Source organism: Eretmochelys imbricata, chromosome 9, assembly GCF_965152235.1.
Source record: "Eretmochelys imbricata isolate rEreImb1 chromosome 9, rEreImb1.hap1, whole genome shotgun sequence".
Classification (NCBI taxonomy): domain Eukaryota; kingdom Metazoa; phylum Chordata; order Testudines; family Cheloniidae; genus Eretmochelys; species Eretmochelys imbricata.
In genome coordinates, this window is record NC_135580.1 from 24,353,539 (window position 1) to 24,380,839 (window position 27,301).

General features: G+C 42.2%; 1 protein-coding gene across 1 annotated transcript in view; it reads right to left on the reverse strand.

The window, feature by feature from the left end:
• Positions 1-16,179, reverse strand: part of LEKR1 (leucine, glutamate and lysine rich 1) — a 106,262-nt gene extending 90,083 nt beyond the window's left edge. The window contains exon 1 of the mRNA XM_077827121.1: positions 15,965-16,179. Within this exon, the coding sequence (XP_077683247.1) occupies positions 15,965-16,179 (215 nt within the window). The remainder of the gene's footprint in view (positions 1-15,964) is intronic.
• Between the last annotated feature and the right edge of the window lie 11,122 nt (positions 16,180-27,301).

Consider the following 27,301-nt stretch of genomic DNA (forward strand, 5'->3'; position numbering starts at 1 on the left):
ATGTATTGGTATATGAAATCTTTCACTTCTGTGTTGCTGGTTCATATCTGGCCCAGTCTGACAGTAAATGAAGGTAATATCTCTGACAACTGTTCAGTGGTCTGTGGGAAATGAGTTGGTGGTCCCTCCATTGCTGTGTGGACTGATAATAAACTCACAATTGGCACTAATTGGCACTCTTCTTTGCAGTCTTGACTTGACAGAGGTAAAAAATTTAGTGCGCCCAGAAGCTGAATAACCTTCTTCCCTCTAGACATGAACCTCCAGAACAGGATTATAATACAATGGTGGAATGGTCAAGAGAAAACTGCATTGCCACTATCTGTTCTCAACCTGTTCTGCAGAGGAACAAAGGCCTTCAGAGTCTAAGCATCTTTCACCAGCAGTAAATTCAATTTGAAAAATATCAGCCTGATTTTCTTCCCACACCAGTATAAATTAGGAGTAACTTCACTGAAGTCAATGGAGTTATACCATGGTAAGAAGGGTACAAGAGGAGAGTCCAGCTCACTATATTATTTTAAAAATTAACAAATTAACATTATAAAAGACTTGAGAATTATATGCACAGAAAGTGTTATGGGGGCCACCTAAATGGGAGTTTTTAACTGAACACAAGCCAGCAATATCAAAGAAAAGTTTTCCAAAGCAGCTTTAAAGAGATATTGTCAGGTCAAACTTGGTAACAAATTAATGGTTTTTAAAATAACATAAGAAATTATACTCTTTATAAATTTTATTGGAAAGAAAGTTTTTAAAGAAATAAACATTCACACAGGGTCTGCAGCACTGAGCTAGTAAATGAGAAATGTAAATGAAGTCTCCAACTCCCTTTCCAGTTCCCTCAATGTGCAATGAATGAGCTCTATGCCTTTGGTTCACCTTACTCCCTAGCTTTTCAGTATGAAGTCACTTCTGAGCTGTATGCTGAGGCGTTTCATCCCCAGCTGCTTCTCTGAGCCACCACCACCATTCTTCCCCACAATGATAGAGGTGGGCTAACATCAAGGGAAAGTCAAGGATGGAAGCGGAAGAAAGATTCTCAGCAAGTGAGAGAGAGAGATGCTAGGACTAAATTGAACCCACTAATAAATATCAATCTGGCCCCTTCTCCAAGTGGCCAGAGATGCTTCTTCCTCTGTCTAATTCCCCTCTCTCTCCACACACACACACACAATATCATTTTGATAAAAGAGCAGTCAGAAAACCAATAAAAAAACTCAGTGTAACAAACTATCTGACCTTTATACTATTGGAGAATAATAATTGTATTTTTGACAAAATGCAGTTTTGACTTGATCCTGCAGTATGAACAAACAAAAATATTAGTCAATTTGTAACATGCAGTTGGCAATGTGAAACTGTAGCAAGAATATTAAAATAAAAAAATTTGAATTTGGATCATACAGAGTTTCACAAAGTATACCATGAAACAGAGTATTAAACACATTAAAAGTTCTCTTCTGAATCAGTTTCTGAATGTACACAATCAACTACTATTTGAGAAACATTTATACAGCAGGTTTCAGAGTAGCAGCCGTGTTAGTCTGTATTCGCAAAAAGAAAAGGAGTACTTGTGACAGCTTAGAGACTAACAAATTTATTTGAGCATAAGCTTTTGTGAGCTACAGCTCACTTCATCGGGTGCATTCAGTGGAAATTCACTGAATGCATCCGATGAAGTGAGCTGTAACTCACGAAAGCTTATGCTCAAATAAATTTGTTAGTCTCTAAGGTGCCACAAGTACTCCTTTTCTTTTTATTTATACAACAGTATTTTATTGTCTCTTATATGCAAGTCTGGTATCTCTGGGTAAAAATAACACTAGATACATCATTTAAATATGGGGATTGCCCTCCACAGCATATTAGCGAGGATTTTTTTTTCTTCCTCTGGAATGCTAAGCAATGATAATACGTTAGGATCTTGTGGGTATATAGCACATGAATGAATTCCTGTGATAGCAGAAGGTGGGACAGACAATGAAAAGCCCAAGAAGTTACATCACTTGAATCATTTAAATAACTGATTGGAAAAACTAATGTATACTGCGAGGAATGAACCAGCACTGAAGGAGGTGAACTAAATGAACAGCATTTTTTCAACTGTATGATTTCATGCATTTACATAATATGTTTTTATTTTCTAGAGAAATGTAAGCAAGAACATAGGAGAGTGCCTAAAATTTTGTAGGAATGTTGCTGTAACTCCTTTCCTGTTGGTAACCTATCTATTTTTCATGCTATAACTGTGTGACACTGATAGCATAATATAAAACTAGCAATTGAAATAAAGAGGGCATACAGAAAGATATAGATATATATAAAAATAAACAGAGTGGAACTGGAAAGGGTTCAGAAAAGGGCAATAAAGATGATTCAGGGTATGGAATGGCTTCCATATGAGAAGAGACTACAAAGATTAGGGCTGCTCATCTTAGAAAAGAGATGATTAAGGGGGTTATATAGAGGTCTATAAAATCATGAATGGTGTGGAAAAAGTGAACAGAAAAGTGTTATTTATCCTTTCCCACAATACAAAGACTAGAGGTCACTCTATGAAATTAATAGGCCGCCCATTTAATACAAACAAGAGGAAGTTTAGGATGGATGGGGAGTGGGGAGGACCTAAAAATTCCCTTTTTTCTACTTTTTAATACAATGCACAATTAATCTGTGAAACACACTGCTGTGGGATGTTATGATGGCCAAAAGTATAACTGGATTCAAAAAAGAACTAGGTGTATTCATGAAAGATAGGTCCATCAATTATTATTAGCCAAGATGGTCAGGGATGCAACCCCATGCTCACGGTGACCTCAAACTCTGATTGCCAGAAGGGAGGGGAAAACAGGGATGGATCACTCCAACTGCCCTTTTCTATATAGTTCCTCCTGAAGCTTTGGTCTGTCCACTGTCAGAGACAGGATACTGGGCTAGATGGGCCATTGGTTTAATCCAGAATGATAGTTCTAATGTTCTGAACCAAACATTAAACAGGCCACTGAATGATTTGAAAAAAAGAATCTCAGTTGGTGATACATAGGAGATTTCCTGTGTGAATACTCTTTCCCCCCCCCCCCCCAATTAATAAACTCCATACTTCTCCATACTTTTTTAAAGATGTGGCAGCTGAGTGGTTAAGTCACTTGACTTCCATCCTGAAAGTTGTAGGTTTCAGTCTCCCTTCATCTCACACTGAAAGGTCACTCCCAGTTCACCAAGCTGCAAAATGGGAACCTGATATATCAGATTAGGACATTCAAAGACGGTCAGATGTGATGCTGGACACATCACTCCCTGGTGTACTGTTGGCTATGAAACTGATGTGCCTAACTGCGTTAGCGTGATGAGCCACTGGCTTGTGGGAGCCTTGACTTTGATACTTCTCCCATTCCCTAGCAACATTTCAGCTTCATACTCTGGATCTATTTTGATTCTCACAGTGGGTGGGTGTCTTCTGGCTGTGCATGGTCTCCTTTAGTTGGTGTGGGGACCAGGAAGAGGCAAGGGTTTCCCACAGGCAGTGTGGGGTTGAAGGACTTCTTCCCAGTGCCACTTATTGAAACGTGAGGCTAGAACTGACCATGCATTGACAGGAAGAAAGAAGCAGGCTGCAAGAGTCCCATTTGGTGCAGCAGCTTTCCCCCAAATCCCACACGCACACTTTTGGCACAGTCAGCAAGGTGGGGGTGCAGGAACTATGTGCGAGGGGAGTTCTCATCTGTCACAGCAGTTACATGTGTACCTGAAGCATGGCCTGAGTGAGCAATCCTAGCCTCAGAGTCCTCGTGTAGACTAGGAAAATGGTGCCTTTTTTCTAATTAAGTTAGCTCAACTGAGCTAGCTTAATTCAGTTGAAAACCTTACTTACCACTAATACAGACACTGTTTAAAATCAAGCTAAAGGTGTTAAAACTTTCATCCAATTCTGAGTTTGTCAAGATTAGGGAAAAAGGCATTTTTAAATCTGAGTTTTAACAAGGAGAGCTGTAGCATTTCTAGTTAGATCTTCAAAACTGCTTGCTTCAATATACACAGTATAACTAATCCTGGTCATCATTTTCATACCTCTATACACAAGACTGGTCTAAGAATTTGGGAGAAGATATATCCTAAACTTAATTGACTCATTTCACTTTTAAGTATATGTCAAGGAAATTTTTAGGTCTTCCCCACTCCAGCTTCCTGCTGAAAATGCTTAGCTGCTTGTTGATGCCAACTGCAGCGAACAATTCATTTACTTCTCTAAGGCTATCTTAGCAAGAAAGGATGGCTAGAAACTTTTCATTTTGATGAAAGCTAAGAATTTCCTCAAAAACAATCAGCTAGCTGCTTGTGCAAGCCCCCTTCAGCCAATCAGTAAAACAGGACATAGACTGAGATTAAAAAACACACAATTTATAGTAATTGAACATGAATGTGAAGAATACTTTGCACTTCACTTGACCCTCTTCCAAGGGTCTCAAAGCACTTTACATATATTAAGTAAGCAAGCCTTACAACACCACAGTGTGATAGGTATCACTGTATCAATTTTATAGATAGACAGAATGCACTTTTCTAAGGTTACATTTTTCAAGTAGGAAAAATTCCCTTCTACCTTATACTAAAATATACATTCCTCTCAAAATTACTTTAAATAGATTCAAAGAGCACTACTTGCTCAAACACCTAGAGGGTAGTTAACCATTTCTCCACCCATTAATCTTCTGCAGTATGTGGGACCATTCTCAGATGTCAAAATTATGAAAAAAAGAGTTTAAAATATTATTTTTAATTAATATTTTTAGTAAGGAAGGAAGCAAAATTGTTCTCCTGCAGATTAACATGACTCTTTCCACTTTCCATTGACAGTTGTTTTTCATCTCTTCTAAATAATGCCTTTTGTCTGACCCAGATAAAGTTACTAAACACATCTGCTTTTGGATGAACAAACACACTGCTGGAAATCAGCTTGGGAGAGAAGTAGGTTAGACCCTTCAGAGCCCTTTTTGAACAGAGGAATAAATCCTTAAAGACGAGAGCAGGGGTGGGCAAACTTTTTGGCCCGAGGGCCACATTGGGGTTGCAAAACTGTATGGAGGGCCCGGTAGAGAAGGCTGTGCCTTCCCAAACAGCCTGGCCCCCGCCCCCTATCCGACCCCTCACACTTCACTTCCTGCCCCCTGACTGCCTCCCTCAGAGCCCCCCACCCATCCAACCCTCCCTGCTCCTTGTCCCCTGACCGCCCCCTTCCGGGACCCCCCCCCCCGCCCCTATCCAACCACCCTGCTCCCTGTCCCCTGACTGCCCCGCCCCCTATCCACACCCCCACCCCCAACAGGCCCCCCAGGACTCCCACACCTATCCAACCCCCCCCCACTCCCCATCCCCTGACTGCCCCCTGCCCCGAACCTCTGCCCTACCCAACCGCCCCCTGACAGGCCCCCCAGGACTCCCACACCTATCCAACCACCCCCTGCTCCCTGACTGCCCCCCGGGACCTCTCGCCCCGTTCCCCTTACTGTGCCCCTCAGAGCAGCATGTCTGGCAGCAGTGCCACCTGGCCGGAGACAGACACGCTGCCGCTGACCTGCAGAAGCGCGCAGCCCCGCCGCCCAGAGCACTGCCTGCGCAGTGGTGTTGCTACGGGGGGGAGGGGGGAGATAGTGGAGAAGGGGCCAGAGGCTAGCCTCCCCAGTGGGGAGCTCAAGGGCTGGGCAGGATGGTCCCGCAGGCCGGATGTGGCCTGCAGGCAGTAGTTTGCACACCTCTGGACTAGAGGTTATCAGTTTTGAAGGGCAGGACCTATGAATCAGTTCTGCTCATTTACTAACATTAGAACTGAATGTTTAATTTTGTCAATTAAGCATACCTCTTCCTAGCTTGAAGAGTCAATCTAGTAGTCAGAGAGAGAGGGCATCATCTTCCTAGTACTATCCAGGACATTGTGTTAATTTATCCCCTTCCTGGAACTCATCTAACTCTTGTCTGTGATTTTCATAAGTATGAAAGTGCCCCTAATTCAACCCAGAGGACTAACACAAGGCCTTGGCATCACATAAATCCCATTTAAACCCCATTAGCCTTGTGCAGAGGGCCAGCACAAGGCCTGAATTTCTCTCGGAGAGCAACAACAGAGACAAGCAGAGACCATCTGTACCATCACCTGTAACAGAATTCACAGATTATTATTTTGCAAATATTAAAAAAACCCATACAAAAAAACCCCTGTTATATGAAACCACTTTCTGGTTTTCTGCTGGCTGGTATAGTACCCCAATGCTATTACTGTATTTAATAAAGCTATGATCTGATTAATTAAAATAATATGCACTATTAAATTGGCACATATTACTGATTCATTAAAAAGAGTCAAATACACTATTTCTTAGTTAATTCCATACCTCTTCTAAACAAATATACCTTTTCTCCAAGTATAATATAATATAACTATTGTGCACTTCTCCTCTTAGCCTCAGCTTTCAGAATGAAGTAAAATTGTATGAATAAAGGCCCTGAAAAATTATAGCACTGAGCACATGCTCACTCCCTCTACAAAGAAAAGGGGGCACCACACTGCTTCGTTCTGTTGGCAATTGATCTGTGCAAAACACATGTGCTCATTGAATTCAATATCCATGTGCCACCTCTTGGCAAAATAATATATCTATTTGTCTTTCACAATTGAGCCTTTAAGGAGCGCCCACATGCTAAATTCCAACACCCACATGAAACATCTGTATCACATTGCAGAACTCTCATTTACTTTATGAAATTATTCCTTTTTATGTACCAAGTGATACACATCAATGCAATGCAAACAAATATATTACAGTGGTGATTATAGTATTTTGTCAATCAGTGAGGCTCTCTACCCTAGTAAAAGATGTGGAACTCTTCTCATGTTTCCCCATATAGGACTCGAAGGCATGACAGAAACAGCTGAGTATATTTTCTAAGACATATTTTAAACTTCAGTCAATGACTCTGTTTCTTACACAACTGTTTTTCAACAAGGCATTCCATTTAGAAACAATTCTGCTTTTTTTAATATATTTCTCATGCCTTGTTCTTTATTCTTAATTGTGGTGGCAAGGAAATAGGAGTCCATCTGCCTCTTATTCCTACTTAACAGCACAGTCCTCTGACTCAGTCATTTTCTCAATGCTGAAATATGACATTTAAAACAGAGGACTACTGGGGGGATAAGAAGCAGAAGCAAACAAGAGCAAGCTAACTGCAGATAAATTACCTTGTAATAAAGAACACAAACCCAGAAAATTATGCGCTACAGGAGCAACCAATATAATATATTCCAAAGCTCTCTATAAGGTATCAGTATCTTTTTAAGGAGAACTGGCATGTAGTCAGGATATATTCTCTGACAAACTCTAACAGGGCTTGTCTACATAGGGACACTCAGGAAAGTTAAGATAATCAACTAAAAGGTGTGACTTTAATTTGGATACATGAAAGCACATTAAACGCCTGTGTGGATGCTCTCATTCAGAAGTAAAAAGGCCTTAGCTTGCTGTATCTTAAATCCTGCTGCAGGAAGGCTCTCCACAGCCACAGAGGAGAAGGCAGAGTCTTCCCCAAAAGAATTGTGAGCTGCTTTCATTAAACTCAGGGAGAGATACACTAAGTGTGAAACCTGTCCTTTTACTTTTAGCCTTCAAACTGCTGTTGGTCTTGAACTTCTGGAAAACTTCAACCATCCCACTCCAAAACTCCACACCCAGGATACAATTCAAGCACTGGCATTAAGTAGGACAAACCTTTCGGCTAGTAATCCACAGGTTGATATAAAGATGAAGAATATAATACACAAATTGCTATGATTTGGCATAGTTCATGATTTTGTAAAGATTAAGGACCAAACGGTGGCCTCATTTTTATGAGAGACACTAGAGGAGGTTGAGAAATTACAGAGGCCAAGTAAAAGTCTAGTGGGACATTCATTTTGCCTGAACACAACAGATGTACGCAGGATCCTCAGGGCCCAGTATGGTGAGTCTGCTTCATAAACTCTTTATACCTTCTGCGAAAAGTATCAATATAAGATCTCAAACACCTGCTGCCAACAACAAGCATGTTTTTCTTGGTCTTACTTTTTCTCATTTAAAATATGCTAGCATAAAAAGGGATACAACGGAAATAATTTAATGAAACCAAAAATTATTTGTAAAACTGAATAGAAAAGTATAGGGGCTTAAGGTTCTAATTTCAAAACAAGCAAAATTTTACCTTATTGAACGTAAACAAGCACAGAATGTTGATAATGCAACACATCTACAACAGGGGTCTCAAACTCAGTTTATCTAAGGGCCACTGCCAGTCCTCAAATCCTCCCAGCGAGCCAGTAATGTCACTCATGCCGCCCAGAACCCGCCCCCCAAAACTCCACTCCCCAAAAAACTCCACCCCACACCTGCCTAAGGCTCTAGGAGGGAGTTTGGGTTGGGGAAGTCTGGGGTAGGGGACTGGGGTGCAGGCTCTGGGAGTTTGGGTGCTGGGTGCAGGCTCTGGGAGGGAGTTTGGGGGCAGGAGAGGTGAGAGGTTGGGTCTGGGAAGGAGTTTGGGTGGGGGAGGGGATCTGGGGTACAGGCTCTGGAATGGAGTTTGGGTGCTGGGTGCAGGCTCTGGGCTGGGGCAGGTGGTGGCGGTGCAGGAGGAGGGAGTTGGGTTGCAGGCTCTGGGAGGGAGTTTGGGGGCAGGAGGGGGTGTGTGGGGAGGGGGTGCAGGCTCTGGGAGGGAGGTCGGAGGGTGCAGCGCTTACCTGGGGCTCCAAGGTGGGGCAGGGGGCCTCCGCACACTGCTGCCCCCAGGCACCGACCCCGCAGCTTCCCATTGGCCGCAGGGGTGCTTAGGGTGGGGGCAGCATGTGGAGGCACAGCCCCTTCCCGCCCCGGGGCTGAAGGGATGGGCCGGCAGACACATGGAGCGAGCAGGCAGACGCTGCTCAGCTCTTCTGCACTGCCGGGACCCCAGGCCGTTGTAAATCACCTGGGGGGGAGGTGGGGCCCAAAACTGCTGGAGCCCCGCGTGCCACATTGGAGAGGTTCATGGGCCGCAGATGGCCCGCGGGCTGCAAATTTTAGACCCCGATTTACAAAATAAGAAAACATTGCCAAATTTATCAAACAAAGTTGTTTTCATGATCATTTCCTATGGGGGAATTTAATTTAATTTCAACTACAAGTTTTTTTCCAAATACTAGATAAGTACAAACATATGCAGTACTCTAAGGTCCAAAATCCTACCCTTCAGAACAGCATGCAAGTGAAAAATTTCAGACTAGCTCTGCATTTTACAAGGGCAGCAGGATTTATTGTATCCTGACTTTTTTTGTTTGCTTTTCATTTACTATGGGACAGCTTTTGCCCCCAACATGCTGTTGCCCCTTCAGATCTGGCTAGACAGGTCCACTACTTTTAGTCCACAGAATGTACTTTCCATGTATGCCATCATCCCCATAAACACCTCATTATCTCAGCTCCATATAAAGTTTGTCCAAGTCAAAAACTAGTTATAGTATCATATGACGCACTATTATGTTTTGCCAGCCAGAGGTGTCTAGATAACCTAATTACATTCCATGAGGATCATGGCAGACAACATACATGACAAAAATATCATAGATATAATAAGGCCATGCATGTATCATGAAACATTGTAATGGACTCTCTCTTAAGCCAGGATTATGGTCATCAAGAAAATGGATTCCAAAAAGAAAGCAATAAGGACTACAGCATTTTGTGGCATGCAGCTAAGTAAACAAAATGCAAATTTGCAAGACATTCCTGAGTGCTGAATCTTCCATCAGCATCTTAGTAAGATACGACATGTAAAATCACATGTCCATGTAGCCAGAGAGTTTCCTATTTATGACCCATCCATAATGTGTATGGAATAAGTTACTCACAAAATTCATTCCTGATACACTCATATCAGATGAAATGTTACAAATAACTTATGCACAGTGCTAGATCCTTCAGCTTTAGGTCAATTCACACAAATGTCTTCTCAGTGTTAGTCAGGATTAAAACTTCAGTCGTAAACAGAGATTTTCCGGTTCAGATATACCAAGAAGATATTATAAGAGGAAGAAGTACTCTATGTATCTAAAGTAAGAACAATTCAGAACGCAGAAGACATACAGAGGAATAAATAATGAGACAAACATAAGAGGTTAAACACTGTTTAAAAATGTAGTCAGACATGCTGATAGTAGGCAATTGTTGACCAAAGTAACTGCATATCACCAGAGACAAATATTCAAACAACTCCTATAATACATGTTTGCTCTTGTTATTCACTACTTTTCTGATTAACTATTTCTTATTTATTATAGGTACACTGCATCCTGTTACATTACATCAGTTATGATGTATCACCATGTGATTTATTGCATGGGACATGTTATATTAGGTTACCTCTGGAACTTGACAAAAGCAGAATATCTGCCATTCACACCAAACTACAAATACTGGAAAAATACCCACTACTTTTAGGTTAAAAGGATACTGATTAGCTTGGTAAAGCAACATGACGTGGCATGTTAAGTCACTATATCACACTGTGTAGTTTAAACGTACATAAACTAATACAGCACAAAGAATTGCCTTGTACCAAATTTTTAACAAACAGTATTAGTATACACAACTGCAGATACCAAAATACACACATGTTACACACAGGTTGGTGGGTACCCAGAATGTATCTCTCAGAGAACCAACTGACAAACCTAGTTATACTTATTTAATAGTAAAGACTGCTATTAATCAGGATGACAATTCTGTTGACAATTCTGTTTAATTAGGGCTCTAACAATTTACTGATGATAGGCCTTTGAATTTAATCTCAGTCTTGGGCTAGTTTTGTCTGTTTGCTTCTCTAGTAGCAGCTCTAAGTCTCCCTTTAGTGATCATACAAATAAGAAATATAAGAAATACTTCCCACACCACCTGTTAAACGTATTCCATCCATGCTGAGCTGCTATACTGGACTTCTCATGGCTGCCCTTGCCACTGGGTAAACAGCAGGCTTAGATCCTTTCACATTAGACATAGTGCCTCTTCCCATCTCCATAGGACTGTTTGGTAATCTGATGAGCTCATTATAATTCTGCAGCTCACTAGACAGCAGTATTATCATTAAAAAGGAATATTCTGTTAACTGGAAATTCCATTTAATCAGAATGAAAGACCATCTACCATATCATAATTTCTGAAAAAAAAGATTGTTCAGTGTCTCTAGTTATATCCCACCATGTCAGCATAATACAGAATATGCCATGCTTCAATATAAACAGACCACTGAACTCTAAATCATTATGCAAACATGAAGATATACAGCTCATTCACACACAAGAAGAGTTCTCCATTAGATTTAATTTACAAATCCCACACTCTCCCTATGTCGTAATCTTTATGCCTAGTTTTGAATAATAGTATCTTTCATTATTCGTTTCCTCAGGCCACTATCTTATGGTATTTACTAAAAGTCATACAGTGATTTCAAAGGAATATTTTTATCACTGCTCCTATACAGTAACTCTTGATGGAAGCAGAAAGGAATACATATGCCAGCAATACTCCCTATTGAAGACAGACATGTAACCACAATGGACCAATTTCAGTATGGAATAACTGTTCCAGAGTGAGCCATCCATTGCCTGAGACCTGCTGCGCCACCAGCCAGGAGCCTCCAATGGTAAGCACCTCCCGGCCAGAGCCTTCACCTTGCACCTGCTCCCACACCCTAACCCCCTGCCCCAGGCAGAACCCCATCCTGTAACCAAACTCCCTCCCAGACTCTGCACCCTCCATTAATATAGTAGAAATGTGCAGCCCGTGATGACTTACCAAAATTCATGGAGTGGCCCCCCTGCAAAAATTATTACGCACCCCTGATCTAGGTACTTATATGGCTCTCTCTCTATGGAAGTGGTCCCCAAGCTGTGGGACACACCTCCCTAGAGGGGCATGGAGGAACATTTGGGAGGGTGTGTGGCAAGGCCCAAGCCAGCCCCCACAGTGGGTAGGGAGGGGGCGCAACCCAGCCCCACTCTGCGTTACCAACAGGTAGAGCAACTCACAGTAGTCTAATCTAAAAGGAAAAAAGGAATGGGGTCTGTATCTGAGAGAAACACAGCCAGTCTCTTGGCCAACCACAAATTAAAAAAGGCATTTTTGGCCACTGATGAAACCTCCCTCTCTAGCCAGCCCCATCTCACCCATGCAAAAACCAGGACCATGGCAATGCACTGAGTGGTCAGTAAATGTAACAACTTAATACGGCAGCAGCAATGAGCCGGGATACTTAGAAAAGGTACGTAATGAGGCACAATAACTTATTTATTTTTATTATTCAAATACAGCTGGATCAAAACCCCATTAAGTCAATGGGAGAACTTCCTTTTGCTACTACTACACTTGGAACTAGAATGCTAACAATAGTAGTGCAGCCATGGTAGCAGTGAGCAGCAGCATAGGCTAGCTGCCCTCAGTACAAAGCCTCCCAGACTCAGGCCACTGCTTGTTGCTCCCCGTGCTACTGCAGCTACACTATTATTTTTAGCACGCTAGCTCAATCAGAGCTAGCATAAGTATGTCTACTTGAGCTGAGAAGCACACCCCCAGCTAGAATGGCCACTGCCACATCCTCAAAATACTGGACATTTCAGTACTTCTGGGAAGGGAATGGGCCCACCCCCACCAGCGTGACCTTGCACACACGTGCGACCTCGCACACATTTTGAAAGCCATTTTGAAAGCACCCCACCCCCCTGCTGGTGTGAAGATGCAGAAAAGTCATGCCTGCAGGTGTGGAGCGGCGTGCTTTTCAAAATGGCATCCCCCTTCGGTGATACTGGACAAAACCACATCTGGTTTTGAACTGGAGAAGGGACAAATCATAGAAAAAGAGGACTATCCAGCTTAAAACCAGATGAATGGCCTGTCTGCCCCCAGCTTCAAGTGTAGACATAACCTTTGACTCCAGTGGGCTTTGAATCAAGCCTATAGTATGGGCAAGGCCTCCGGGAGGAAAAATGCATTGGTGAAATTTTCATTAACTGTTCAAGCTTTGTCACAAAAATACTGATAAATGGAAAATTTAGTTCACCCCTAGCAAACAGCTCTAAGCAAGAAGAATGTGCTGCTACATCATCTGCTAATACACTGAATGTTACCGTTATTCACTGTGTAACTGATGCTCAGGGCTGTAAAAACAATTAGAAGCAAATGCATGCTTCTAAAAAGGGTTTTTGAACCAAAGAAAACAGAGAATCTATTTCTTCTTTATTCCAAGCTCTGAGCCCAGAATGGAAAAAAAAATCAAAAACACTGCAATAAGCGGAAAGGGCTACAGACAGTGTATTATGTAACTCTGAGTGGCCATACATATTATAGGAGTAAAGATTTATTGGCAATGACTGCTGAAGATGTTCTCTAACTCAATCTCAAATGTTACAGTCATGTTAAATTATTAGTCTCCTTGCATGGCTCACAAGACTGTTAAAGGATGACGGAGTGCTTTCCCTGTAGGCCACTAGTGCAATTCAGTGTTTCTTCTCTAGTGTTTCTAAGACATTCCAAGTGAATTCTAAATGAAAGTTATTACTATCATAGGGCTTGTTAATGCTCAATGTGTAATGAGTTAGCAGTTTCAGTCCATTTCACAAAAGCTAACACCACAACTGACAGTCTTTAGAATTAGGCTGATGAGTGGCTGGACAAAGACTTACAACCACTCTTTCACCCCTAAAGATGGTCTCTCCAGAACAGTGCCAATGTAGGGTGGTAAGGCATTGCAGGGAAGCTTTCAGTGCTGCTGCTGCTCATGCCATACTATTACATGGTCAGAGGACTTCAGTGTCTAGCGAAATCAGCAACACATACTCACCTTTCACAAACACCACATTATTGCTAATTAATAAAATTAAAATAAAATTAAAATAAAAACAAAATGGTACTGTTTAGATTAGAATCATATTCTAAACCTACAACCGGAAAATACATACTGGTTCAAATAAGAGCACAGAAAATGAGGGCACAAGAAATGGTACAGAATATAGAGTGAAGTCTGGTTAGAGAAGCAGAAAAATGAGAGAAAATAATGGAAACCAGCTCCTCAAAACTTTTCGGGCTCGGAGAAGCCAAAAAATACTGAATTTCTTTTACAAAAGATGGTAGTGGAGGTACACTATTATTTTGGTAAGAAATCTGCTAGTGTCATGATGGATCACCAAAAAACATGTAATGGCATATCCACAATAGAAGGTGAAATATAGTACATCTCCAACAACCCTACAGTATCAAATAAAAAGAAATCAACATATTGTGGAAACTCGTTTATAATGACGATAACAAACAAGTTCCATACCAAACCAAGTTCTTTATATCATCACCAACAAATATCCAAGATGGACTACTATAAGATGCATAATTAGGAACTTAGATCTGAAAAAATATTTATAGTTAGTGTGGGTGAAAGGTAGAAAAAAGGACAAACAAATAGTGGGAGAAAAAGTAAGAAGGATGAAGGCAGGAACAGAAGTAGGAAAAGGCTTTTTTAAAAACACAATTTCCACGTTTAGCTTTCTCCTGTCTTCCAAAAACTAAGCTGACATATATGGTGCAATATTAAATAATCAGTTTGCGGATGCAACAACTAAAGCTACACTGTGGGCCCAGGAAAAGGACAGAATTTCATAACTAATGCTTCTGGTTTCAGCTTTAAAATAATACTTGCTGATAAATAGGTAGAAGAAAATGCAGACTCACCTATTTGTATTAATTGAGAAAGGAAACATTTATAACTCTTGATCACTGCACCCAAGACCATCAGTTTAAAGCCATTTCATATCAGTTTAATACTGGAGAGTGGTACAGCGCTGACAGATATTTAAAACATAGTGAAAACAACATATGTTGCAGAACTAGATGTATAGTCAAATTTCCCTGCTTCTCCTGTTGCTTGTTAGGTTTTCACATAGTCACAAGGAAGAGAAAGACCTCTTTAAAAAAAAAAAGTGACAGTAGAACCATAAAAACTGAGGGAAGAGGACTCAGTGGGTGTACCTGAAACTACTTGTAACTAATGTTTTTAAATTGTCTAGAATTCAAGTTGATTATGCCCTTTAATGTAAAAGGACTTTTTCTTCCTTTTTGAGAATAACTGTCTGACTGAATGAACTTGTTAATTTGGTTCTCCAGTTTTATTACTGCTATGATGATGAATGTAGGCACTAAGCAAAATCAACCAACAGATAAAATATAGTAAATGAAATATTTATGCATTTGGTACTGCCAATCTACTGTAGTTCCTATGAAGGCAAAACTCCCACTACGTTAATGGGACTACCACAATATAACTTGCATTTTGCATGGCAGTAAATGTTTGTAAGATGGGTTCCCAAGTAGGACTTAGAAATAAGAACTTAGAAGCCCTTTCAAAACTACACACATATAGTACTAACCAATTTCACATCAGTTTCAGTGCTCTAAATAATTCTTTTTGGAAACTGAATTGTAAGCTTTTCAGTGCAAGGTTTCTGTTTTTTCTTTAGCAGATTATTGTACCTATTGTAAGGCAGTAAGTACACATTTCAGAAATGTAAAATCCTTATTCTGTCAACCATAATAGTCTAAATTTGATTTGAACAATTTTAGATAAATTATGACTCCAGTAATAAAGGTATTTTCCATCTTTGTCAATAGCTTTCTCTGAAGTAATCTGACCTTTCTTTCACTTAAATTTGTTGACTGGCTCTAAACTATTCAGGTAGTAAATATTTGATTCTAAGGAATGCTTCAAACTATGATTTAAATTAAAATACTAAAATGTATTCAGGTATGAGCTACACTTGATTCAGGTTGATTCTGGAAGGAAAGCCATTCTGAAACCATCCTTTCAACTACATTGATGAGAGTGTTAATATGAAAAAATATAAGGACAAATATCATGTTCCAACCTTTCTGTTTTTGATTCACTCTCAGCCATGCACTGTTCAAAGTCTTGACTAAGACACTGTAGTTGTGCTTGAAGTCTTTTTTCCCGCTCTACGCTTCCTTCATAAAACTTCATCTCCTTTTCCATTGCTTTTACTTTGTCTTCCATCAGCTTAAACTCGTGAAGGATCAGATAGCTGACTCCACAATATTTACACACCGTCTCATCCTGGGACATCTAGAAAAAGAACTAGTCATCAGAATGCTTTAAAGAAATGTATTGAAACTAATTAGCAAACTGAACAAATCTAAAACAGGACTAATTTTAAATGATTACCACAAGGATTATTGATGATCAGAAGTCTATTTATTGATTTACCATATAATAACTAAAATATTTGCTATATTAGCAAAATTAAATCAAACTATAACCCAGTAGTTCTGCCTATTGGAATCCTTACAAGGTGCCTGGACTTGTTAATGTACCATACATACCCAGGTGTCCCCAAAAGAGAAGATGGACTCTCTGAAGTATATTTTCTGGGGAAACAGTTCAAAATAAAGAAAAACACCCAGTTTGTATTTTAGAAAGCTAATTCTTAGTGGGACTTTCAGACTGTCCGAGCCAGAATAGTGTTGCTCTGTGCTGTTTCCGAACAACTCATCTTCTCTTAAACAGACCAGAAGAACAGCTGGAAGTGAATGAAGTGATACAATCCAGCAAGTCTTACAAAAGTACATTCAGAGTTCACAAAAACCATGAGTAAAATAGTGATCATCATTAGGTCTGCTTACATGGCATGTGTGTCATATGGAAACTCTATATGATTTGGCAGGTGTGAAGTTATTCATCATCAAAAGAGAAATTATTCAGCACGCAATAGACAACTGATTGAACCACCATTTCTTAAACTGAGAGGCAGAGTTAACTGGCAAGACACTGCAAGACTTTCAGCAAAGCTTGGTGAAAAGCTAACACACAGGGAAACGTGGTAAGGCTTTCAGACATACAAGATATTTGGTTAGTCAGTTATCCCTGGGCTTTCCATTCTAGTCTCTCCAAGACTTCCAGATCAATTCCAGTACAATTATGTTTTTTTCCAACAATAGCCCTGCAAACTCAGCTTATTCTTTCCGGCTCATTCATCAGGGACAGTAGAGTTTCTTCAACTGGAACATACATATTTTACAATTATGTTGATGCTACGTAAACCAGAATAGAATTCTGCTATTTCCCCCCCCATACACACAATGGTGTTGTCTCTCTGATGCAGGGGTAAAACTTACTTTTGTCAGTTAGATAAGCAACTTTAGTTCTGAATATACACACAAAGCAGATTTTTTGAATTGGCCCAATGGCCAGGTTCCATAAGCAGCCCTTCTGCTCAGGGCAGCGTGGCCCAATGGCCAGAGTCAATAAGCGGCCTTTCCACCAGAACAGCATGGCCTAATGGCCGGAGTCAGAGTAGCCCACTTCTGTGGGATTGTGTGATCTATTGGCCCATTGGGGAACTGGGGCACCATTTAGGAGGGTGTGGCCCTCCCTGCTCCTCTAAATCCCAACCCAGGCCCCTGGCAATAGTGGGGGTGCTCACCACCCAGTCAACAGGGATCCTCCTGAAACACGCTGACTGGTTCCCTGGTTCACGCACTAGAGAAGAGTTTAAGTCCCCTGGACTGCTTCCTACCCTTTCTCCCTCAGCAATTCTCCATAGTTCCCCATGGTCTTTGGGGTCCTCAGCTGGCGTAGCTCCTGCCGGCGAGGTCTCTTCTGCAGGCTCGTCAGGCAGCCTGGAGTCCATCTGGAACACTGCATGCCATGGCTCTGTAGTCAGAGCCTGTAGCAGTTCCCTGGAGAGAGCCCGCAGCCCGCATCCTCCCCCTTCAGCATCCTGCCCAGATTGAATTGGGCTGCTTTCTTTTATACTCTGCCTCCAAGCTGAGCACACCCGGCAGGGGCTGCACTTCCTCAGCCTGCAAAGCACAGTTAACCGTTTCGGGGCTGGTGTGGAGTAGGTACACCCTGTCACACACCTTACCCCTCGAGACAGGACCCAGCGGGGGTCCTTCCCCCTTGTCCTCCTGTAGTGGGGCAGCTGCCCCACGTCAGCGTGGAAGGGGTTAAAGCAAGCCAGAATGGTTGCGCAGAGCCTCAGCCAATCAAGTGGAGGCTTGAAAGTAGCCTATCAGGGCCAGGCTGGGCCCTATGAGAAGGCTGCAGGGCAGAGAGCAGCAGAATTTCTCCCTGGAGAATGAAGTGAGAAGAACTGGTTCTGAGAGAAGCACCTAAGACAGAGCAGTGCTGGGCAGGGTCAGCAGAGGTTGGGAGAGCTCTAGGCTGACGACTGCCAGACTGGGGCCCTGACAAAAAGGGGCAGAGAAGGTGCTGGGGCTATGGGGAAGTGGCTCAGGGAAGCAGGCAGTAGAAGAAAGTTAGAGGAGAGCAGCCCAACCCCAGTTCCGAAGCATCTGTTTGTAAAATGAATGGTTTTGAGAAGTCTGGGTGGAAGAGGACTGGCTCCTGGGTAAGTCGCTCCTTCAAGGTCTGAAAGGCCCTCTCACAATCCTCCAACCATTGAACATTCCGCGGTCGGGAGTTCTTCATGAGGTCGGAGAGGGGGGGTGACGATCATGGCGAAGTCTGGCACGAACCGCCAGTCGTACCCTGCCAAGCCAAGGAACTGCCTTACCTTCCTTTTTGTCGTAGGAGCGGGGAAATCTCTTAGGGCCTGGACCTCGGGGAATGGAGTTGTCCTGCCCCCACCGTATATCCCAAGTAAGTCATTTCCTTCCACCCGAGGGAAAACTTGGAGGAATTTGCTGTGAGTCCTGCTTCCTTCAGGGCTTGTAGAACCACTGAGAGATGTAGGTGTACCTCCCAGCTTGCGCTCTAGATCACTATGTCATCAATACATGCGGCTGCATACTGCATTAAATGCTGGAATGCAGCCACACCCCATCTAGCCTGAAGGGCATGGTGATGAAGTGATATAAGACAAAGGGCATAGGGAAGGTTGTCTTCTCTTATTATGTCAGGGTAAGGGATATTTGCCAGTACCCCTTGGTCAAGTCTAACGTTGATAAAAACTTGGCACTTGGGCGATGTTGGTTGCGGACCTTCTGTCCGGGCACGGTGTCTATCTGACGGCTGGTGATACTCATCCATCCAGAGTAGGAAGATAAAATGGAGGGGAAGCTCTGGACCAACTGTTGTAGCCTTGCTTGTTGTTCAGAGCTTGCCCCATTGTGATTGGTGTTGGGTCGGGAGGTTCACTGGCCCCAATTCGGGTTCTGGGGGGTAGTGGCGATTAGCAGACCCTCCTACGCCTTCCAGACTTTCAAAAGGTTACATGGTATACTCATAAGGTCTTTTCGTCGCCCAGGGAGCTAGACCTCAGTCTACTGGCCCCATGCGCCAAACAATCTCAAATGGTTCCTGCCATTTAGCAAGCAGTTTTGATTCTGAAGATGGCAATAGCAGCAAGACCCTAACCCCAGGCTTGAAAGTCCATAGCTTGGCCCCCTGATTATACTGGAGTTCCTGGGTGTGCTGCACCTGCAGCAAATTTTCCCAGGAAAACTCTCCCAGCTGCTGGAGACGTTCTCGCAGATGCAGGATGTAGGACACTGACCTCATGACCCTTGATTCCTGTTCTTCCCAGGTTTCTTGGAGCAGGTCCAGGATTCCCCTTGGCTGTCTCCCGTAAAAGAGCTCAAACGGGGAGAATGCCATGGAGGCTTGGGGAACCTCTCACATGACAAACAGCAATGCAGGCAGAAACTTACCCTATTGTCATGGGTCGTCGTCCATGAATTTCCAAAGCATAGCCTTCAGGGTTCCGTTGAACCTCTCAACTAGCACATCGGTTTGTGGGTGATAGACCGATGTCCTGAGAGCTCGAATGTTTAATAGACGACAATTTGGCCATCAGCTTGGATGAGACATTCGTTCCACGGTCTGTCCAGATTTCTCTGGGTATTCCTACCCTGGCAAAAATCTTAAGGAGTTCTGTGGCTATGGCGGGGGCCATGGTGGTCCATAGCGAGACAGCCTCCGGGTATCGGGTCGCATAGTTGACTACCACAAGGGTATACTGGAACCCCGATGCACTTTTCTCCAAAGGCCCCATCAAGTCTAGGCCAATCCTCTCGAAGGCCAGCACGCTGGCACTTGGGGCAGGAGGCACAAAAGTCCCGCACTTCCTGGTATATACCCGGCCAGAAGAATCTCAGCGCCACTCATTGCAAAGTCTTCTCACACCGCATATGCCCAGCCCAGGGCACTGCATGGGCTACCCATAACAGATCCCGTCGAAACTGGCAGGGGATCAACAGCTGGTGGAGCTCTTCTCCCATCTGGGGCATCTGGGTCACCCAATAAAGGCGGTCCTGGTGGACCTCAAAATATGGTCCTTGGAGGCATCAGGCAGCCTGGAGTCCATCTGGAACTCTGCGTGCTATGGCTCTGTAGTTGGAGTCGCAGCCGATAGCAGCTCCCTGGCAAGAGTCTGCATCCTCCCCCTTCAGCAGCCTGCCCAGACTTAGTTGGGCTGCTTCCTTTCATACTCTGCCTCCAGGCTGAGCATGCCCAGCAGAGCCAGAGGGGCGGGACTTCCTCAGCCTGCAAAGACCCTTTGGGGGCTGGTATGGGGTAGGTATACCCTGTCACAGACTCAAAGAGGGGAGGGGCGGGGGCAACATGGTGAGAACAATAGGAAGATTATTTTAACAGTGCATTCTGAATTGACTGGAGGGGAGTGATGTGGGTATCAGGAAGGTCACAAAGGAGGTGATTACAGTAGTCAAGTTAGGAGAGGGCTTGGAGAACTGGTTTAGTTACTTGGACAGACAGAAAAGATCAGATCATAGAAATCTTGTGTAGTAAGAAGCTGCAAGATCTGGATGTAGCGTGAATGTGCAGAGCAAGAGAAATAAGAGTCTAAAAAGGTTGCAGGCCTCAGTAACAAGAAGTTTAGTAACATTGCCAACAGAGAGAGAGAGAGAGTGTGGTGGGCTTGGAAAGAAAGTTCAGTTTTATCCATGGCCTGGTCTACACTGGGGGTGGGATCGATCTAAGATACACAACTTCAGCTACGAGAATAGCGTAGCTGAAGTCAACGTATCTTAGATTGACTTAGAATCACTTACTTCGCGTCCTCACAGCACGGGATCGACAGCCACCGCTCCCGTGTCAACTCCACTTCCGCTTCTTGACCTGGTGGAGTTCCGGAGTCAACGGCAGAGCGATTGGGGATCGATTTATCGTGTCTACACTAGACACGATAAATCAATCCCCGATAGATCGATCACTACCCGCCAATCCGGCGGGTAGTGTAGACATGGCCCATGTTAAGTTTAAACTGATGGTGAGATATCTAGAAAGAGATGTCAGAGAGAAAAGCTAAACTGCAGGATTAAGTGAAGAGAGAAAGGTCTGGAGTGGAGAGGTTGCATTTGTGAGTCATCAGGGTAGAACTGATATTTGTAGCTATGTGAATAGATAGATTACCCAGACAAAGGATGTAGACAGAGAAAAAGTGGGCCTCAGATCGACGCATGTGTCCAGGGCCAATCAGAGGGGGAATCCAGGAGGGCCATTAGACACTTGTAAATTTTGTGGCATTTGATAAGTTTCGCAACTTGTTTTTATGTGCATCCCTATCGGACCAAAATGTGATACACTCTCTCAGCTTAGAGATGCAAATTTAAGCAAATAAGATATGTGATCTGGTAAATGACATAATTTTTTTGCCCAGAAAAAGGCTAGAAAAGCATTTGTAAAAAAAAAATTAAATTATGTCTCACTCTGTTTTTTTTTTTTTGGTGCCTTATTTTGTTTTCATGTGTCATCATTTTTTATTTTTATTATGGCTAGGAGCCTCAAAAGCTGGAAGTGGCCCAGTCCTCTCCAGACCTCAGAGAGGGCCTGTGTGGGACCCCCGAGAAAGTGAGAAGGGCGATCTGTTGAAGGAGACACTGACCAATCAACCACCAAAGAGGCAGTAGGAGAACCAGAAGAGGACAAAGTTTCAAAAAAGATTATATGCCCTACAGTGTCAAAAAGCAGCAGAAAGCTCAAGGAGAGTGAGGATATGGAAGGGGATCTGTAATTCATGCAACACAAAGTCACTAACAAGCGTGATGAGAGCAGTTTCATTTGAGTGAAAAGGGTATGAACCAGTCTGGAGCAGATCCAGGCCTGACTAGAGGATATCCAGGCTGGAGTTAGAGGAGAGATGCTCAAGGGAGCAGTTATGCACAAAGTATACGTATTATCTTAAAGGCACATGGAAGAAGGAAGATGGGGCCACAGCTGGAGAGGCAAAATAGAGTGACTGAGCATATGGGAGATCACATCGTGCTTTTTATCTTTGTTTCAATTACTTATGGTCAAAGGTATCATAAAGCAGTATGACTTAGAAAGATCAGAAATCAGAAAAACTGCAAGCATAGCCTAAGTTAAAAGAAATAAATCCCTTGTGCTAAGGATGGTGGAAAGGAAAAAAGAGAAGTTCAAACACATGTGCGCACACAAAAAGAGCCGGAAAGGACATTTTGTAATGTTTTAAAAACTGGGGTTGAATAGAAAAAAAGATTGCATTTAATCAAAAGGCAAGTAATTTGTCAAAAATTATTAGCTAAAGAGTCACTATTTAAAGGTTCAGTAACATGCTGCATTTTAAATGTAACTGGATAAAACAACATTTTGGGATATTTCCTCTGGGATTACCAGGACAGGCATTATTTCCTATCTCTTAATTTTGACTCAGAATAAAATGACAGTGGCTCTGAACAAACTAAAAAATCAAGTTTATTTTTCCTGGCAGTTACAATCTGTGCTTGGAAATATGAAACTGTTATTCAGAACAAATATCATAAGATTCCAAAGCACTAAAATTACTATATTGAAAAAGGACAACATGAGCTGTTATGGAGAGGGAGGAGGGGGTTGTTATCCCAAAAAGAACATTGTGCTCTCTTGAAGTACCACCACTTCTGTCTTTCAAATAAACAATTATGGGCACTTTACTCTGTCCCAGTGTAAAGAACTCCCTCACATTAAAATTTCCAGTTCAGACCCTTGAGTACAGATCTGTTTCAGTTTTACTAATTGAATTAAATGGTTGGGAGCTTTTCAGATATATTAAACTGAAGTACTAAAAATAATCTCCTTTTTGAGTTAATGAATAAAGTTTGTTCTAAAATTTATTTTTCCTAGATAAAGTAAAAATGTGACACTCCTTCAAGTCAGGTTGCACTTTTAGTGCCTGATCCTGCATTCTCTGTGCACCTAAAATTTGCACTAAAATCAATGGATTTTACATCAGTGTACCCCCCTGCTTGCTACCTAACCTCTACCGCCAGCCCTGGCTATTATATGCAGAAAACCAGTTATTGTGGCACAGGTGGGCCATGGAGTTTTTATAGCATGTTGGGGGGGCTTCAGAAAGAAAAAGGTTGAGAACCCCTGGTCTAGAGTACAATGAAAACACATGATTCGTCAGTGAAAATGTAGCTAATTTAGGGCCTGATCTTGCTAAGTGCTCAACATCCTCAATTGCTTTGAATTCAGCCTAACAGGATTGGGTCTTTAGAAAAAAAAATGTTTAGAACTAAAGTGCATCTGCATCAGTTAAACAGTAAGAGAAAAGAACTGTGACTGCCTTTCCCTGGTAAGTGTACAGCATTGTACTGTTCCTGACATTGCTATCATGTTGTTAGACTGCTGATAAAGTCACTGAGTTTTAAATTGGAACGTAAGAAGAATCATGTATACTACTATCTTTGAAAAACCCCATTATAAACAGCTACTGATAGTTACGAACCTAAACAAATGTAATTATTTTCTTCTGTGATATGACATAGGAAAGGGCTTTAATTAATTGAGACAACAAGCCCCAAGTATATTAAGGCTACAAAACAGTGTCTGATAAGTATAAAGTAGTCATTCACCTCAAATAAAATTAGTTTTCAAAACTAAAAAGTTTGACAATATTAGAGGGTTGCACACTTCATTGTTTATGTAGGCCAATCCGTAAACTCAGCCAAGACCCTGTCCTACTATGGCAGGGCTCCAGGGCCCCCCATTCTTGTCTGAACTCTGTTGATTTTGGTGAAAACTGGAAATCTGGATTTTAGTGAAAATCAGGCTTTTCTGGATTTCCAGTTTTCACCGAAATCAATAGAGTTCTGATCAGAGTGTGTGGGGGAGGGCCTGTCTGGAGTGGAAGGCTGGTAGAGTAGGAGCACACCTGGCCAGAATGGGCCTGAGAGGCCCTCTTGAGGGGCCCAGAGAAGCTTCTAGCAGCCTGAGTTCCACTAAAATTGGGCCCACAGAGTGCCCATTTAGTGCTGCTGGCAAAGAAAGCTCTCTGGTGCCCTAACAATATCCCCTGTTCCCTAGCCCCAACCTACCCCTCATCCTAAACCCTAAAATCAGGCTTTTTCAGTTTTCCCAATTTTCTCTCAAATTAAGAGAGACCAGAGTGGATGGGCAGGGAGCCTGGCTGCAATAGGACCTAACCAGAATGGAGATTAAAGGCCCGAATGTGGGGTCTGACCAGAGTTGGGGGTGAGGAATTCAGCTGAAAGAAGGGGCTGGGCTGGAAGGGGGTGAGGGGCCCACTAATCCTATTCTCACCCTAAACTCTAACCCTGAGGTCACTCCCTCACCCTTATATCCAGCATGACCCTGCTGCCCTCCCTTAGGCCAATGAGGTCAGCTCCTCATCTTTGTACCCAGAGTGACTCTGCTCCCCTCCCACAGATCTTTGTTAGGTCACTCCCTCACCCTTGTATTCTGAATGACCAAATGGTGATTTCAGTGGAAATCAGGATTTTTTAGTTTTCCAATTTTTACCAACTGATGCCTACACCATTCTGTCCATTGAAGTCTTGACTATTCCCTTGAAATTTTGGAATTGACCAGATGTGGTTTTCAAAAGTTACCACCATACAGACAGACCAAAAATTGCTATCAATTTGAGTGTAGGTCCTTGCTTCACTTGGCCAAAAAGAGGACCAAGCACAGCCATTTTATGTTAATCACAATTTAAAGTTCAGAGACAAAACTTTTTACTGCTTATACACGAAGTACTTAGAATGAGAAGAGGGTTTTTTTTGGTTTCTGGAATATTATGACGATAATCTATAAAGACCTGAGATCGTTAAACTGATTAGATAAGAGTACCTTAAGGTGATATTAATACATCAATGTTTCTGAATTCACAGATGGCAGTGGTGATTCGCAGTGCTTTTCACTATCTACAGCTGGTCAAGAGACTGCTGCCCTCTCTCCCCAATGTACTATAGGAGGAAGACTGGGTGAAACAGAGAGTAAAAAGAGTAGGAGGAGAAAAGATCAGAGCTGTAAGCAGGGGTGCTGGGACAATTTGTACAGTGGGGGTGCTGAGAGCCAGTGAACCAAACTGTAAACCGTGTATATGATGGAAACCACTTCAAGCCAGGAGATGCAGCAGCACCCCCAGCACCTGTAGTTCCAGCACCTATGGATGTAAGTGGGAAAAGGACCATACAGGGCCTCAGCAGTAAGGATGGCGAGGTTGAATCTGACATGGTAGAAGACAGTAAGCCAGTTAAGTTAATCAAGGAAGAGGAGTTGTGATTGAAGCAGTTATAGGAGAGATGACTTTAGCATGGTGTTTTCAACAGACTGGAGGGCAAAGTGGTGGAGATCAGGGGAGGTAAGAAAAGATTACAGCAATCAAGGCAAGAGATGGCCAATAGATGGACATTAAAAATGTTCTATTTAACTTTACATTAATGTACTAAGTGCACTGATAGCCACATACGTGAGAGAGCTCTTGAAGATTAAAAGAGCCAAAGTAGCACAAATCACAAACAAAAAACATAACACCAACTTCATTGAAAATGGGCTGACACCAGAGATAAATTTGACCCATAAGAATCTGTGCCAAGGACCTGATCTACATAACAGCAGATACTATGAAAGCATAACAAGAAGTTTGTGAAGTATAAATAATTTTGAAGGGCAGCATTTCCAGCTGTTACACTATAGCATCTCTAGGAGTAGATTCAGCTCTGAGCTGTATTAACTTTTTGAAAAACTAATGGTGTTCCATGGCTATGCTGAACTTCTTTTAGCTCACCAAAGACAAGTGGAGAACTGAACCAAGATGGATAGCCATTCATATTATGTCTCGCTGACTCTATACAGTAGACATCTGGGGAGCATAAATTACTCAGGAGAAAGAAAGCTTTAGTGGTCTGACCCGTTCTTAGTCAGCTGAATAAGTCATGCTAGTAGCTTCTGAAATGACAAGAATGGAACCTTAAATTATTTCTAGATGTCTGAATAACTTGTAAGGAGCATGACCTTGGGATACAGCCCACTTTGGCCCATATTTTAGATTCCACTGACAAAAGTTACTATAGTACAGGAATTGCATGTTTCAGTACTTATAAAAAATGAAAAATAACCTATCCAATGCACCTGAATCTTTTTTCCTTATTCACCTACTTATTTAGAAACAGATCTTTGTGCCCCAATGCTAAACACAGGGCTAAACACTTATATTTGAAATATTCAGTTACAAAATAATGAAATATTGGCCTTTCATCTTAAAGGCCAGCAACTAAGTCCCCCTGTTTTATGAGATTTTTAAAGGTTTAGATAGATTCTGACATAAATGAAATAAAGACCTGAAGCTACAAGCAGGGGTGTAACTGAATGTTTAGTTTTAGTATTTGGCCAAACAGCAAAAAAACAATATTTATCCAAAACTGTATTAGAAGCTGAACAATGGATATAAACAGAAAAACAAACTTTTACTAACCTGAAGTTCTATGTTTTGTAATTCTTTCTCCTTTCTGACTTTTTTATTCTCCCCTGTATTATTTTCTTCTTCATCTGAATTCTCCACCCCGCTCCCCTCTGTCACTCTAACTCCCTTTTCTGACATATTACCCCTACTTTCTCCTGTTCCCTTCTCTCCTAACCCTGAATTTCCCCCAGTCTTACAAGACAAAAAGAAATGACTGAGCTGATCACACATCTAGGACTACAGGGAGAAAGAGAGGTTTCCTCCTAACTATTCAACTTTGAATATGTATTCTGTTGAAACTGATCCAATTCTTTATTCAAAGCCAAATTTCAGTACAGTCCTATTTATAAGCAAGCCTCAATTTTAGGTACTCTGAGACTACAAAAAAAAGGTTATTGTGAGTCAACTTTAAAGCAAGGATTTAGTTGGAAAATAACACAGCTTGCCATGTGTACAAGTAAATGGCAGAATAATTATTAGACACACAAGGTGGGTGAGGTAATATATTTTATTCTGTTGGTGAGAGAGACAAGCATTTGAGTTTACAGAGAGCTC